This window comes from Ptychodera flava, chromosome 10 (genome assembly GCF_041260155.1).
Source record: "Ptychodera flava strain L36383 chromosome 10, AS_Pfla_20210202, whole genome shotgun sequence".
In the NCBI taxonomy this organism is placed as follows: Eukaryota; Metazoa; Hemichordata; class Enteropneusta; family Ptychoderidae; genus Ptychodera; species Ptychodera flava.
Window position 1 is genome coordinate 23,575,992 of NC_091937.1, and position 15,354 is coordinate 23,591,345.

The 15,354-nt window shown below is 38.1% G+C and overlaps 1 protein-coding gene across 2 annotated transcripts in view; it reads left to right on the forward strand.

Moving 5' to 3' along the window:
- The window catches only part of LOC139142280 (atrial natriuretic peptide receptor 1-like), a 63,896-nt gene extending 49,862 nt beyond the window's left edge, over positions 1-14,034 (forward strand). Inside the window, exons 9-20 of one of the 2 annotated variants that reach the window (XM_070712163.1) lie at positions 254-358; positions 1,435-1,506; positions 2,050-2,218; positions 2,832-2,984; positions 6,561-6,735; positions 7,170-7,310; positions 8,024-8,147; positions 8,333-8,401; positions 9,098-9,272; positions 10,525-10,623; positions 11,802-11,893; positions 12,438-14,034. In XM_070712163.1, the coding sequence (XP_070568264.1) occupies positions 254-358; positions 1,435-1,506; positions 2,050-2,218; positions 2,832-2,984; positions 6,561-6,735; positions 7,170-7,310; positions 8,024-8,147; positions 8,333-8,401; positions 9,098-9,272; positions 10,525-10,623; positions 11,802-11,893; positions 12,438-12,545 (1,482 nt within the window). In that variant the 3' untranslated portion in view covers positions 12,546-14,034. The remainder of the gene's footprint in view (positions 1-253; positions 359-1,434; positions 1,507-2,049; positions 2,219-2,831; positions 2,985-6,560; positions 6,736-7,169; positions 7,311-8,023; positions 8,148-8,332; positions 8,402-9,097; positions 9,273-10,524; positions 10,624-11,801; positions 11,894-12,437) is intronic. The other variant, XM_070712164.1, reaches the window with a different exon arrangement.
- The last annotated feature ends 1,320 nt before the right edge of the window (positions 14,035-15,354 follow it).

Below are 15,354 nucleotides of genomic sequence, written 5' to 3' on the forward strand. Positions count from 1 at the left end.
ACAATTCAAATTTATATGACGACATTCAAGAACAAAGACATAAAGTCATCGCTTATTCCACTAGATGAGATTGCAAGTTAACTGATACCGGCTGCTTCGTTTCTATAAGCATATCAACTTAAATACCATATCAATGTAAAAAAGCTAGGTTTTGACGACAAAAGTTTCTAAAATCAAATAATTAAAACATTAGAGAATTTTCTGGAAGAAATGAGAAGCATTTAATATCCCTACTGGCCAATTATTTCTTCAGATGCGTGATTTGCAACATGAAAACCTTAACCAATTAGTCGGAGCTTGTATTGAGCCGGGAAACATCTGTCTTTTGACGCGGTACTGTAAGAAAGGGAGCTTGCAGGTGAGTGTTGCCAGTTTTGATGAACTTAAGAAACACATTCAAACTTCCTCGTTTTGCACTAAGTCTATTTCTCTTCAATGATATATTTAAGGTCTTGATGTATCATAGGATTCAAAGAGAACAGGGAAAGGGATGATTAAAACAGAGATAGTAGGACAATAAGTTGGCCGACAGACGGAAACACCAGACAGCCAGAAAGAAAGACACAGATAGGCGGACCGACAGGCAGACAAACGGAAGATAGACTGACAAACAGGCAGGCAGACAGACAGACCGACAGACGGAAGACACGCAGATTAAAAAAAACAGACTGACAGGCGGACAGACAGTCAGGCAGACATGCTGACAGACGGACAGACCATAGAGACAGACTGAAAGGAAGGCAGACAGACAGACACAGTCAGTCAGACAGGGATAGGCAGACAGAGACAGACAGACAGACAGACAGACAAACTTGACAGAGGGACAAAACAGTGAGACGGACAGGCAGACAGACAAAAAGACAAGCTGACAAACAGACAGACCAACGAAACAGACTGATAGACTGGCTGGCATGAAGGCAGACAGACAGGCAGACAGACAGACAAGTAGGCAATCAAGTAGCCATAGATAGATAGATAGATAGATAGATAGATAGATAGATAGATAGATAGATACATACATACATAGATACATAGATACATAGATAGATACATACATACATACATACATACATACATACATACATACATACATACATACATACATACATACATACATACATACATACATACATACATAGACAGACAAACTGACAGGCAGGCAGGCACGCAGACAAACGGTTGGAGGAACAGACGGATGGACTGACAAATCGACTTGAAAGAGAGACAGACGAACATAGAGACAGACTGATTGACTGACTGACTGGCAAACCAGGCACAAGGATAGACAGGACGACGACCAATACGTACAGACAGACACATGGACAAAGAGGGACATAATACAGAATGATATATAGATACGTACAGAGATAAACAAGTGATAACTTGTTTGTTGCGCGGCAATTTCTGAAACCTTATCCTTTTACCTTTCCTTAGGACGTACTCGAAAACGAGAACATACGATTAGACGATAATTTCAAAATGTCAATTGCTACCGATATTTGCAATGTAAGTAACGTGAGATAATTTGATATAGTTTAAGTATTCCAAGGTATCAATGCTGTTCTTACGTTGATGTTTTTATCGCTGTTATGATGTTTGGACCTAATAATGTACTTTTTGTAATTTCTTACGCACACCCGTTTGGATTATGCCTGCACGTTTCTAAGAACATTAATTTCTGATTCGAATTTAACTTTAATTTCGTCGTTGACTGTGATCGCACTTCCGAAGACGAAAACTTTTACATGTATATATACAATGAAAACAACAACACGAATTAACATTTATCACTCAAAGGGTTATTCACATCCTTTAAATATGTGTTTAAGTTTAGTCCTTTTTGGTGGCCAGAAAACGTGTATTATTCTAACGTGCACATTTAGCATTCTGACGTCATTGGTCCCTTGATGTGCGTTAGTGGACAAAAGATGCAACATGTGATAATATCTTCAACATTTTGTACCAGGAAACTAGATATTTTTTTAAACTGGATGTTTAAGTTAGATTTTATCACCTACCAAGTGTACTGTTTTATTGCCCTTTTCACAGGGTATGGTTTTCCTACACGCCAGTCCATTGCGCTCCCACGGCAGGTTAAAATCTTCAAACTGTGTCATTGACAGCCGCTGGGTTTGCAAGATAACTGATTACGGTATGGGTGAATTCCGAGACGGAGAAGACACCAATGAGAGTGAGAGTGAACATATCGTAAATACAAGTAGGTAGAGAGTGGAAAAACCCCTCATCAATCGGTTATACTCTCGTCGTTTTTGTAAGCAATACGAAAATACATGTTTTCGTATAGAAATTCAACAAGAGTTCAGCACCGTACGTGTAATCCCTGTCCCTCCTTCTTGCCCAATGGATCACCATGGATGGCGTTCAAACCTGACTTTGTCGTTGTATACCTGTCACTCCCCCAGAGTGTGCAATCACTCTGAAGCAAACTGATACAGTTGCGTGGGTAGCCTCGATCTGAATTTGAGTTTTAATTGCTATCTGCTCTGCTGGAGGAGTAGTCTTTCTGATTAAATCGAGCAGAAAGTAAACTGCCTTTAGGAATTTAATTTTCTTTTAAAGATAAAGACATGCGAGATGAAGATTAGCTAGCGACAGATCACCCACATCAAAAATTGAACTTTACTTAAAGAAGATGTTCTCGCAATTTACGTAAAGAAGATGTTCTCGTGAATGCGCAAATTCACACTGTCCGCAGCCCCAGAATCCTGCATTGTATGTATACCTTTAAACAATTTGTTTTCTTCTAAAGCATTGTGATTCAATTTTTTGGTTTTAATTGTCTAACGTTCGTATTTTTGAAATGTCTGAAGGGTTATTATGGACAGCACCGGAGCGGTTGAGATATCCAGAAGTAGGATATTATGGAACTCAGAAAGGCGACGTTTACTCCTACGGTATAATTCTTTCTGAAATCTTCACGCGAGGTGGACCATACTCTTCACAGTCCTTCATTGAACCTAAAGGTACAGTTTATTTTTACAAAGTATCAAATATTCACATACCGTTCATCGAGTAAGTTAATCGATTGATCGATGATCGATCGATTGATTGAATGATTATTCGATTAATCGATCAATCAATCAAACAGTCGATCGATTCGATCATTAGTCGAGCCGATATCTATCTATCTATCCATCTATCTATCCATGTATGTATGTATGTATGTATGTATGTATGTATGTATGTATGTATGTTATGTATGTATGTATGTATGTATGTACGTACGTACCTACCTACCTATCTATCCTTATACTTCGCTTATAAACTTATCCTGAACACACATTAATTGAAGCATAGTCAGTCTGTCTGTGCTTGAAGCTCTATGAACACACATTAATTGAAGCATAGACAGTCTGTCTGTGCTTGAAGCTCTAAAATAACGGGATTCCATCGCGATGTGCTCTCCTTACAAAGAGATTGTTTGAAATAATGTGATCGCATGGAAAAGTCGGTTAGTGCACTGATGACTTTGAGCCAATTTTTTATTCCTGTATCAAAAGAAGTGTGGGATGTAATTGGCGACATTCATATGAACGGATGTCATATTGCCACCCTGGTAATAGACGATAACAATTGTTCTTGTCACAGTCATTGAAGAGGAGAGGTGATGATTTAACCAACAGACCCTGGAGCGAGAAACGTTAGGGTATCCGAGCACCGCGGACTAGATATGCTCACTTCATTTGGAACAACACACTTCATTTGGTACCCAACATCATGAAAATATCATCCATAGTCAATTCTTGACATAAGATAGCCAGTCTTTATCGTGGAGAAAATCGTGACATTATTCGTCATCTTGTCTAAAGAGGGAGTAGCTGTAACTGATTTTTTCATCGTTTTGTTTTGAATGTTAACCACATTTTCTTATTCATCCGCCCAAATGACATCGGAATACAGTGTTTAGCTTGTCAACTCAGCCTCCATGTTTGGAGACTGCAATCGAGATATCGTTGAATAGTAAACACCTATTGCCTGGTCATGAGGGCTATAGCGCCCGTCTATTACCCCGAGGGGCCATGTGTTACCAGAAACACATCGCTATTCCCCGAGGCCGTAGGCCGAGGGGTATAGCGATGTGTTTCTGGTAACACACGGCCACGAGGGGTAATAGACGAGCGCTATAGCCCGAATAAAGACCAGGCTATAGGTGTTTTATAACACACCACATGCTCATTTTGTATTGTTATATAGTTTTTAATGTGTTTTGATATTTTGCACTGCAACAATCAACTGTGACAAGTTCACTGGGCGATGTTTCCACAGTGGTTTCAGTTGTACGTAGTACCACTTTCTTTCAAAAAATATTCTAAACATACCTAGCGACATCCTTAGTTGCACTTTTTTAATCTTTTCCGTCGATGTTCAAGTTCCTACGCTGTTGGAATGTTGGAAAATGTTGGAAATCTGTTTTAGAGAAGTGTGGACGACTCACCTATCCCGGACGCACATTACGTTCTAGTCACCCGCCATTGTTGCAAAGCTGCAGACGACCGGGCACTTTTCCAAATTTGGTCAAAACTACTTCCCTAGGGAAATAGCTTTTCAAAAAATGCCCTCTGATGTCACTTTTATCAATCCGGTGGGGACTAGACGTATCTATTTTCTCGTCACGTGACGTATTCTGGCGAATCGCCACACGGAATGAGCATGTGGCGTGTTATAATACAATCTAGTCCCCACTACATTTCCAAAGTCAACAACAGCAATTTACGAAACACGCTAAATCAAGAAGCTAGAGAGTGGGTGTTTTAACATGCTTTAAATGAAGAACAAGCAATGATTGCTGATGACATACTTACCACAAACGATGGAACAAATATTACAGCTACTTGACCAGTAAAATGCAGCATAAAAAGAATGAATGAACACGGAGATAGAAAGGTTACGGATTACTATAATGAATATGATGGGCCAAAGTATATGCTTCTGGGAGACGGAATGCTCAGCATTTTCTCGACATTTGAAGGGTGTAGAAAAAAAGATACTGACGTAATGCAATAACACGAATAGGGCTGAAAATTGCCGAAAGTTTTATTTACTGCCAGTAGTGATTATACCAAATGGCATTTATAGAGAAGATTAAACTGTGATTCTGGTCTTTCAAAATGTCAGCAGTGAACCGAAGCAATTGATAATTTCTTTTCAACTTTACCATGTAAACTAACACGACTTGAGTGGTTATACTTGCCATGGCAACATGGTAATGAAAAAGCCTACAGGCTATGTCAAGTCGTTTGATACGCCACTCCGCAGTTGCATCCTGATTGGTGCCTAGCTATGAGCGATGCATATACTCTCCCGCGACAGTTGGGAAGCTGTCCTCGACTACGGCCATGCTAAAGTTTCCCCTTCGGACACAGATTCATCTCAAACGATACTTGATACTTGTGCAGGAAGAAGAATTATGAGAAGATGAAAAAATCATCTTCCTGCTGTCCTTCCAAATGTACTATACCCAGGAGATGTTTTATTCGTATCCCATTTCAGTTAGACGAAATCTGTATTTCACATCCTATCTGTTCGGTTTTTATGCTAAGTAAGGTACAGTTGACATGAAGTGATCGACATGATTAAGGATAAAGGGTACTTAAGTATATATAGGGTTATATCCCGGTCTGGAATAGGTCTGGGTTTGCCGATCAAGTGCCTATCACGTGAACATTTCACCCGAACGCTTTGACAGTAGGGAAAGACAGTATAAGCTTTTCAAGTGTTACCCATTTTTTATCCCTTTAAAGAGAAATCATCGTGAGGTTAATTTTGACTCGTGACAAACACACATTCTGAGGTCTGTGACGTTCTATGATCGCTAAGGAATTCTTTCTCATGTTATCATGATTTGTACCTTTCTGCGAAATAAAAACTTTTGTTGGCGCTCATTCACTGAACAACTTAAAAAATGTTCAACAAAGTTCTATCCTGCTATCACAGCCGATTTTAATGTCTTTATGAAGTGTGGTATGTAATATGTTAAAGGTGCTGCCTCGCAGCAACAAGTGTGTGACTTGCACGGCATTGCTTATGCCAAATATTCTTCTGAAGTACGTGATGTTCTTCCGTCATTCTGGGATAGTAGGGTTGTCATTGGTTTTCACCTTTCTAAGTAAGACATTCAAAGATTACATTATCTCATCCATTTACTGAGGGTAGTATGCGCCTAGAAAGTGAAAGACTTACGAACTTTTGCCCAAATTTTCCTCAAGGAATCTTTCAACCATGCTCTTTCATAAGCCAGAATGAAAAATCGGAGGGTCACCGTGGAGATTTTGGTACAAGAGAAACACATTATCAAAGTTATCCCAACATGGACGCTATCCCAGTGTTAATTCTATGGAGAAAAATAAATTTTAGATTTTCGAAAAACTAAGAAGATGAACTGTTTTCTTACACCAAGACCTTTCAAATGAACAACAACAAGTTAAAGATAAGAAAGAATTGTAATATCTGTCACCGAGGCGCATTCTACCTTACGCGGTACTCGCAATAATTATTTGAGAATTAATACTAGTATCTAACTGTTTCATTTCAATTCGCAGAAATAATCGATCTAGTAAAGGAGGGGATAGATCCTCCCTTCCGTCCCCTCGTACCACGGAATACATGCAAGCCAGCACTCCTGGATCTCATGAAAAAGTGTTGGGCAGAGGTTCCTCACGAAAGGCCTACGTTTGAACATATCAGGCGAGATCTCAACCGAACAAACGGCGGAAAGTGAGTGAATTTGGAATAATATTGTGTGCACTCTTGGTTTTGTCATGAATTGGCTTTGCCAACTTCTTTACAAGGGAAGTCTTAAAGCTAACAGAGTTTTTGCAGGTTTAAAAGTCATTTTCTTATGTCTGTATTGAAAAGGGAAATATCCTGCATAATATCCAATACACCAACACAAGAGGGCAATAAACTGCATACCCTTATAATCTTACTTGTTATACTTTGAGACACTGATACAAGGAGCTCATCTTCCTCTGAACTTAAAGATAGCAAAGTATTCCGATAGAGCTACTTTACCCAAAGGGAAAGTATTTTATGTCTATTACAACACACCATATCCGCTTCGTTTGATATGTATCATAGCAACGACATACTGAGTTTTGGCGGCATTAAATTGACACCTAATATTCCCCTCCCCCCAAAAAAAATCACAGAACAGTCAACATTGTTGATAACATGATCACTATGATGGAGAAGTATGCTGACCATCTTGAAGAGATCGTTGAAGAGAGAACAGCTCAGCTTAACGAAGAGAAAAAGAAAACCGACGAACTTCTGTACAGGATGTTGCCAAGGTAACGGTGGATATCAGTGTCACTTTGGTCGTTATCCGTGTTATTGACCGCTTCTTGTTATGTGACTGTTTAAAACGGATTGGCGGGGAAGTAGGTTTTCAACTTCGAATGTTTAGCGATTTGGGTCAGGTTCGATGGAAGGATAATAAGATGGTTGTTTTGAAAGCTAATCTTTTTTGATACTTGAAGTATTCTTTGATTGATCAAAAATGACGCACGCGCACACACTGAGGATCAGTTTCCTGTGATGAAGTGGTCACCAAATGCTAGTTGCAAATGACTGGCCGAGATCGAAATAACAACTGACATCTTACGTATATACGAGGTTAATGAAGAAATCAAGATTGCGGCGAGCGCAATGCGATATCATCCAGGAAGGAGTGAGTAAAAGATGTAGTTCAAACCGACCATGGTATACTAGCAAAACCACGCGCAGAAACTTAGAACTGTGTGTATTCCAGTGTGTGCCTTTATCCATATGCTGTTATAACATGACATCTTCAGCACCCATTTTCCACTCTTAGAGCTCTGTAGCTGTTGAATCGCGACACTAATTACTGAGCAGGTCTAAAAATAACTTAAAATATTGCATCAATCCTGTGCTTGTCTCGAAAATCGAAGAGAAATATCGATATTCAACACATTATGATCGAACGTTATGTATACTATTCCAATAGCAATAATCGATATTCCATAAACATCTGTCTATATAGGTCCGTTGCTGATGACTTGAAGACTGGGAACACTGTCAGGGCTGAAACTTTTGAAGAAGTTACGGTTTATTTTAGTGATATAGTTGGTTTTACCAAAATCGCCTCAGAGAGTTCACCTATGCAAGTAAGTCGGAGCATTTCTTCAAACTTTTCGAGTAGCAAGTATAAAATGTACGGAGCAGTTTCCTTCTGGTCTTCAGTTTCTGTGTATGCAAATTTTCTACAAATACCTGTGGTATCCGTTTTACTCATTTGTAAAGGAAACACACAGGATATTCTTCATATTTTTACGTCTATTTTTATGCTCAGGTAGTGGATCTTTTGAATGATTTGTATACCACGTTTGATGACATCATCGAACATCACGACGTTTATAAGGTAAGGGAAACACAAGCAACTATATTTGACGTGTGCAATACTGCAGGTGCAGGGCTTGGATTGTCACTATTGCACACTACAATGGAAGCTGCATGTACTATGTTGTAAAGTTTACTGGCGTAGAAATGCAAGCATGTTTCACAGATCTTTAATCATCCGGAGGTCGTGTTAACACCAAATTCCGCTTGTCAAACGTGCCGTTGTTTCCATCCTTACAAAAAAAACCCCAGAAAGATTGAAATTTTGTTATCATACCTCCTCGTCGGAAGGACGATGGTAGTCGTCTTACGTAATCGATGACACTTTAAGTTGTTTTAATGTCCTGGTATATAGCCACATATTAAGTTCGAATGCGCCCCGGGGACAGATATTCGTACGCTCAAACTTGTACAATTCTCTTCTGACCCATCACTTGTGAGGCTCATTTTAAAGATCTTTTAGCAAGAAAAATTTTCACCGTCTTTTTCGAAAATGAAAAATTTTAGTTTTTCTCCATGATGTTTACATAGGAATAGCGGAGATTTTAAATATCAAACACCGTTAAGCTTAAATCTATCTTGGGAAATTCGTTTCTCTCGTACCAAAATTTTCATGTTGACCCTTGCTTTTTATTCTTAATTTTGAAAGAGTATGGTTGAAAGATTCGTTGAAGAAATTTTAAGCAAAAGTAAGTCACTTTCTAATTATTTGTTGCAGGTGGAAACAATAGGGGACGCGTATATGTGTGCATCGGGACTTCCTGTACGAAACGGAAGCCGGCACGCAGCCCAAATTGCGAATATGGCTTTGAAACTACTCAGCAGTCTTCTGACCTTTGAGATACGGCATTTACCAAACGTACAACTTCAACTTCGTATTGGTGCCCACTCTGGTATGTCGTTGTCATTTCTTGAATTTTGTGTTCTATTGATGTTAACAGTACCGTTCAAATGATCCTGGTAATGCGCTTTTCCAAAATGCAGTACAAAACGAAATGTTTTGAATATCATATGAACGGATCGACACTACCTGCACTATTCCCATTTTGAACCTGACAATTTTTTCCGCTATGATTTAAAAGAGAGAGAGAGGAACAGACAGACACACAGACAAACACAGACGGACACACAGACAGGCAGACAGAACATAGGCTGACATGCATGTCATCATACATACAAATGTCACCATACAATAACATAGAGTCAAATGTTGAATAACACAACAAAATTAAAGTATGCATGTAATATATATAGATTCCAGTAGGTGTAAGGTTTAAGTTCATCCATTATTGTATACACCAAGTTACGTATTCCCATTCATCGCTCGCTTTGAGTTGTGTTACACGGGGCATTACGCTCATGGCCCATATTGGGTAATGCCAGTTTTCGTTTTAATAATGTCCCTTGTCTTTATTCGCTGTACGACTTGTGCTTGTCAACAACAGTCTTGCTATCGTCGGTTACTTTAGTTTGCACATTTGCTTCGCGTTTTCAATAGGCAATCTTTAGTTTATTAAGTTCTTCCACATTTATATATACCTTCAGTTCAATTTTGTCTTAAAACAATATATCTTATCATTAAACGTTGTAACAGTCGCGGTGTTTTACAAACCTATAGACGAAAGATTGACATCATTTTCTCGTCATGGAAATTCCCGTCGAAACCACAAAATGAGGAAATTAAGTAAAACATTAGAACATCTCACTGCCAAACGAAATCGAGGTCATAAGGTTCTTGGTCGTCATTAAGGAACTGGAAACGTTTAAATGCATTATTCTACCAAATAATATCAAAGTGTGGTAGATTTGCTAGTAATAAACCATACACATTTAATTTACAACGATAATTTTCAAATGTTACGATTTGGTGATTTAGATAATATTTTTATTTTCCACAGACGAATGGAACTGAATTAAATACATGTGAAGGTAACGAGCAAATTCTGTAGCTGGAAGGTTAAAACTGGTCAGAAATGTTTATGGGACAGCTCCGCCAAAAATTACATATGATAATACAGTATCGAGGAAAGATAAAAGTGTTTAATTGTCGCACAGCATGTGTTAAGCTGACAAATATTTCAAGGATGATACAATGGAAAGATACAAATATTTTTAATGTATATCATGTTTGCCATCACATTACAGGTCCCGTTGTTGGTGGAGTGGTTGGACTGAAAATGCCAAGATACTGTCTGTTTGGAGACACCGTCAACACGGCATCTAGAATGGAATCAACGGGGCTGGGTAGGATTTCACTCATTACTATGCGTCCGGTCATGTGATTTGCTTTCAGTACAGAATATATTGGATGATTAATCTTGGCCTAGTAAATGCCAAGTATTGTATGTATACTCTAATACGATACGATTGTCACGCAAACCAATATCCTATTACTTAGTGGAATCACTGTTGTCACCATGAAATATCGAGAAAATTATTCAACAGTTATACTTGCACGAATCGACAACGTGCTCTGTACGATGCCTTTATTAATATTGTAAAGCGTAACGTAGCTTCGGTGGAGAGCGACAGTCACTGTATTATTATTCCCGTATCAGATTATCAACAATCTTGTTTGCATTGTGGGTATAGTTTCATCATTGCTTGTTGCTTTCTGTCTATATGGGACTGGATACCTGTAACACGAGAATGGCAAACGAAACTCTGATTTCTCTTGACAATGACCTCAAACATCCTCAAGCTACCCAAAAGATACTATGGAAATACGAAAATCTGACGACACAATTATGATTTGAACTTTCCCATATATGATAAATTCTAAAATAGGTCGTTGGAAAAATAAAGTACTGAAGGGTGTTTGAAGTTGGTTTGTCATTCGAGGGTTGAAAGGTAAATTCAGACCGTTGAGTAATGATCATGCATGTACTTGGTTATTATAAGTAAATTCGGTTTATAGTTAGTGTGAATTTACGCATGATAATCAATATTGTGCAAATGTCCATGCCCAAAACTCAAATAATTTTGTTTGTCATTCGAGTGTTTTCCAGACATCGATAGAGTTCAACAATATTAACGAACTCGACATTTTGTCCAGCGAGATGCTGCAAATGTCAATGGCTAGCATGGTCTTCGGATGTTCCTTCCTTACTCCTATGAATACTTTACGCAGTGGCATTTATACATGCCCAGTATAGGAAATTACCGTGTAGAAAAGTAAGCTTCAAATGATAGATGAAACGATAACCCAAAAACCATTGACTCTTTACCATAGACACAATACCAAAGACCCATAGACCATATACCATAGACACTAGACCCTAGAAACATAAACCCTAATAGATCGTAGAGCCCTACACCCTATACCATAGACACTGGACCCCACAAACCCATCGATCGTGGAAATTGTCACAGAAACAAACAAAAACCTAACGCTGGTATTTCTCTTGTCTTTACTCGTCAAGCTTTAAGGATCCACCTGAGCAGCACCACCGCCAGAATTCTTCTTAAAGAGGGAAATTTCATCCTGGAAGAAAGAGGAGAAATATCAGCTAAGGTTTGTTTGTGACATTTGTTTCACTCATGTTAAGAGATAAAATATTAGCTTTTAGGAGGGATGGTCAAAGCATGGAAATAACCTTACAACACCTAATTGAAAAAATTCTTTTAAGTTTTTGCTTCTTTTGCTGATAAATATTTGTATTAGTGATCAACTAAACATGTAGAATTCAAGTCCTGGAAAACAGTATTCTTTCTGTGCAAAGGCCGACAAAATAGTAGGAAAACACATCTTGAATCTCGAATATGAATTGCATACCGACATTTTGACCTCCAAAGATCGCACAGTTCATATCTAAAATTTAATTGATACTGGTTCATCATATTTTATCATAATAGTTTCCTCGTGAAAAAGTTCAAATATATACCACTGACTCAACACCTATGCCCTTTTGAATATAAGCGATATTGTAATTTTACAATATCTTCAAGTATTTTTTTCCAAATAAGGATTTTTTAGTTTTATTGACAAATGGGGTGATTGCAAAACATAAGTTGTGGTGAACAAATTTTACCTGTTTTCAACTGTGTTACTTTAACAGGGGAAGAAACCCATAAAGACATACTGGTTACTAGGACGAACAGACATGGAAATCCCCTTACCAAGTCTTACAAGAGCAGCAAGCCCTTCCGACCACACTTTCAAGTAGTCGAAGGAGAATGCTTCGATACCAGGAATTTTAGCAGCGTGTCGAGAGATGATGACACCTCTCTCTATCTCACGAACGTCATAAACAACGCCCTCTCTGGTGAAATAGTCCTGTTGGCCACACTTTCGAAAATTTGCGCAAGAACGAATTGCAATCACCACAAACGTAGATATGTTATTCTTACCAAAGGGAACATGGTTGGCGCACTTTGTTCTGCCGAACTCGACTATTAATGGCAATGGGAGCTGTTTTGAGGACAGATTTGCTACAAAATGAACCAGCCTAACAATCATTTGACCTTATTAACCATATCATATAACGGGACTGAAAAAACTCTCTGTTTTGAGGTCAGAACCTTCATTCTGTGTGGGTCCAGAGTTGATGGTTGAGTTTATTTGTCCATTGTACTGCATCACTCTTTTCCGCGCTGCACGCGACTTCACAAGATCTCGCGTGGCTGTGTGCAAACATTGTTCCGAAAGACAGGGTATCAGGAGCATTATGTTGGTCAGTTTTGCAGATTATACGGTGAAACATAATCGAACTGCATCTGATGGCAGGAAACAGATCGGTAAATTGAGCACTCATGTCTTAAATTTTACATGATTTGCAGAGACTACTTAACCGAACTTCCAAGGACTACCTGACCATCTGTTATGAGCTAATTGATCAACAGGCAGGTATTACTGGACTGCATTGCAATGACTACTACACTCACTAGAAAGAAAAAATTGCATATCTCTATAGAAATCCCAGGAATCATTGAATCACTTAAAATCACATGAATTCGCTTGTCTCGGGTGTAATCAAAGTATATGGATGTCTGCTTAGACTGTTATGGCTACTCAGGGATTAGATCTGGTATCATCAGAAACCATGGAGATTTTTCATACAATCATCAAAATTTACATATGATGATTTTTATATTAAAATTTTTACCCTCCATTTTGATGATTACAAAACAATATATGCCGAAGAATACATTTGTAAATTTTTCCCATTCGGTGATCTTGTTATAATACAATAGAGCGATGGAACTTTACATTTTTTTTCTAATTCTTAATTTTGAACTGTCCATGAAAAGAAATTATGCTTACATTTCAAAATACTGTTTATTTGCTGTGTTATTTAAAAGTTAGAGTCGTCTTATTCTTGGTGATATTTTTGCTTCAAACATGTTTGTATTCGTTTGTTACAGCAACGATGAGAATGTGTTCCAGATGCGTAGATATTAAACTCCTATATACGCTTATTCTTTTTACCACAGATATCTATTCAACATATGCGCAAGTTAATTTTCCCGCAAAATTGGCACAACAATATTTTCTTATGTCATGTCAAACGGTATGCACATGTCTCCGTGAATAAGTTTATATTCACCTATACAAAAACATATTTATCAAGAGGTAAATGGCCAAGTGCAATATATAGTTTCTACTGAATTGAGAGAATTGTGCAATAATTTCTATCACAAATAAAAATACAGGTGAAAAAAGTGACGTGTCCTGTGGTATTAATCAACACTTATATCGATTAGTGTGATACCTGACGTTCTGCTCGAGGGATTTCCTTATTTGTGGAAGAGCATTACAAATGGGATAATCTTCATCCTTCGGTCTCTATATAGATCGATCGGCTGGAACTGTGGCAGAGTAAGTTTGTGAAAGATTTGCATTGGACAGCAACATTGACCATCCGACCAACAGTTGTGGCGATTCGTGCTCTTTTTTTTCAGTTGCCAAGTGCTCAACATCATGATGGCCCGTACGGCAAACTGTGTGACGTAGACTAGGAGAGATAACAATTGCCCCCGTTGAGAACTTTTTCTCGAGTGCGCAGACATCGATCTGTTGAGATCGATACCGTATCTATTTTCACATAATAAAAGATGATGCGATGAATTAAAGCATAGAAAGCATGTCCAACGAAATTTCGGATCCCTCAATCTTTAGCAATTCCAATTTACCGAACGGGTCCCTGTGCAGACCTAATGCAAACAGGGCTGTGCAGACCTAATGCAAATGATCAGGGAAAAGTGGTCCGTCGATCGATAATCTCAGTGACGCAGTTAGCTGTTTCAATCTCGTCGATGTCTTTGTATTTACCTTATAAATATATTTGAAACTCTGATAACTGCGGTTGTCCGTCGCCAGCGCTGTGAAACCTCTCTATCCTCTGATGGCCTACTTAATTTGGCGTCAGGACTAGGCAAGACAATGATTGCCAAGTTCACGTGACCGAATTCGTATGTCTGATTGGTAATATGGCATTCGATGGATCAAAAGTTTCAACTTGATTTGATTTCTGTAAGAAAGCACCGTGTAACTTATTTGCATATCTCCTTGCTGATGGGCCGTTTTACTCATTAAATAAAAGGATTCTCGAGAAATAAACAGACACCATTATAATTGTACATTTCTTGTTTTCCTTTCAATTTTAGTCGCTGTGTATGTTTATGTGTTTTGTATTTCCTGTTTCGGTACGTTTCGTGTCCATTTATTCTTTTTCTTCGCGGGAGATGCAATCGAGCGAAATCCCTTTGCTCCCAGAATAAATAAATATAAATAAATGAATAAATAAATAATAAATAAATATTAACTAATAAGTGAAACTACCTCAAAGACGATTAAGTTATAGTTATATATATATATATATATATATATATATATATATATATATATATATATATATATATATATATATATATATATATATATACATACTTTATACCACTTGGAATTGTTAAAGGCTGAAGTCTCTTCCCAGTGAAGAAGGCGAAAACAACTCCTTCGGGGGGCCGTTCGACAAA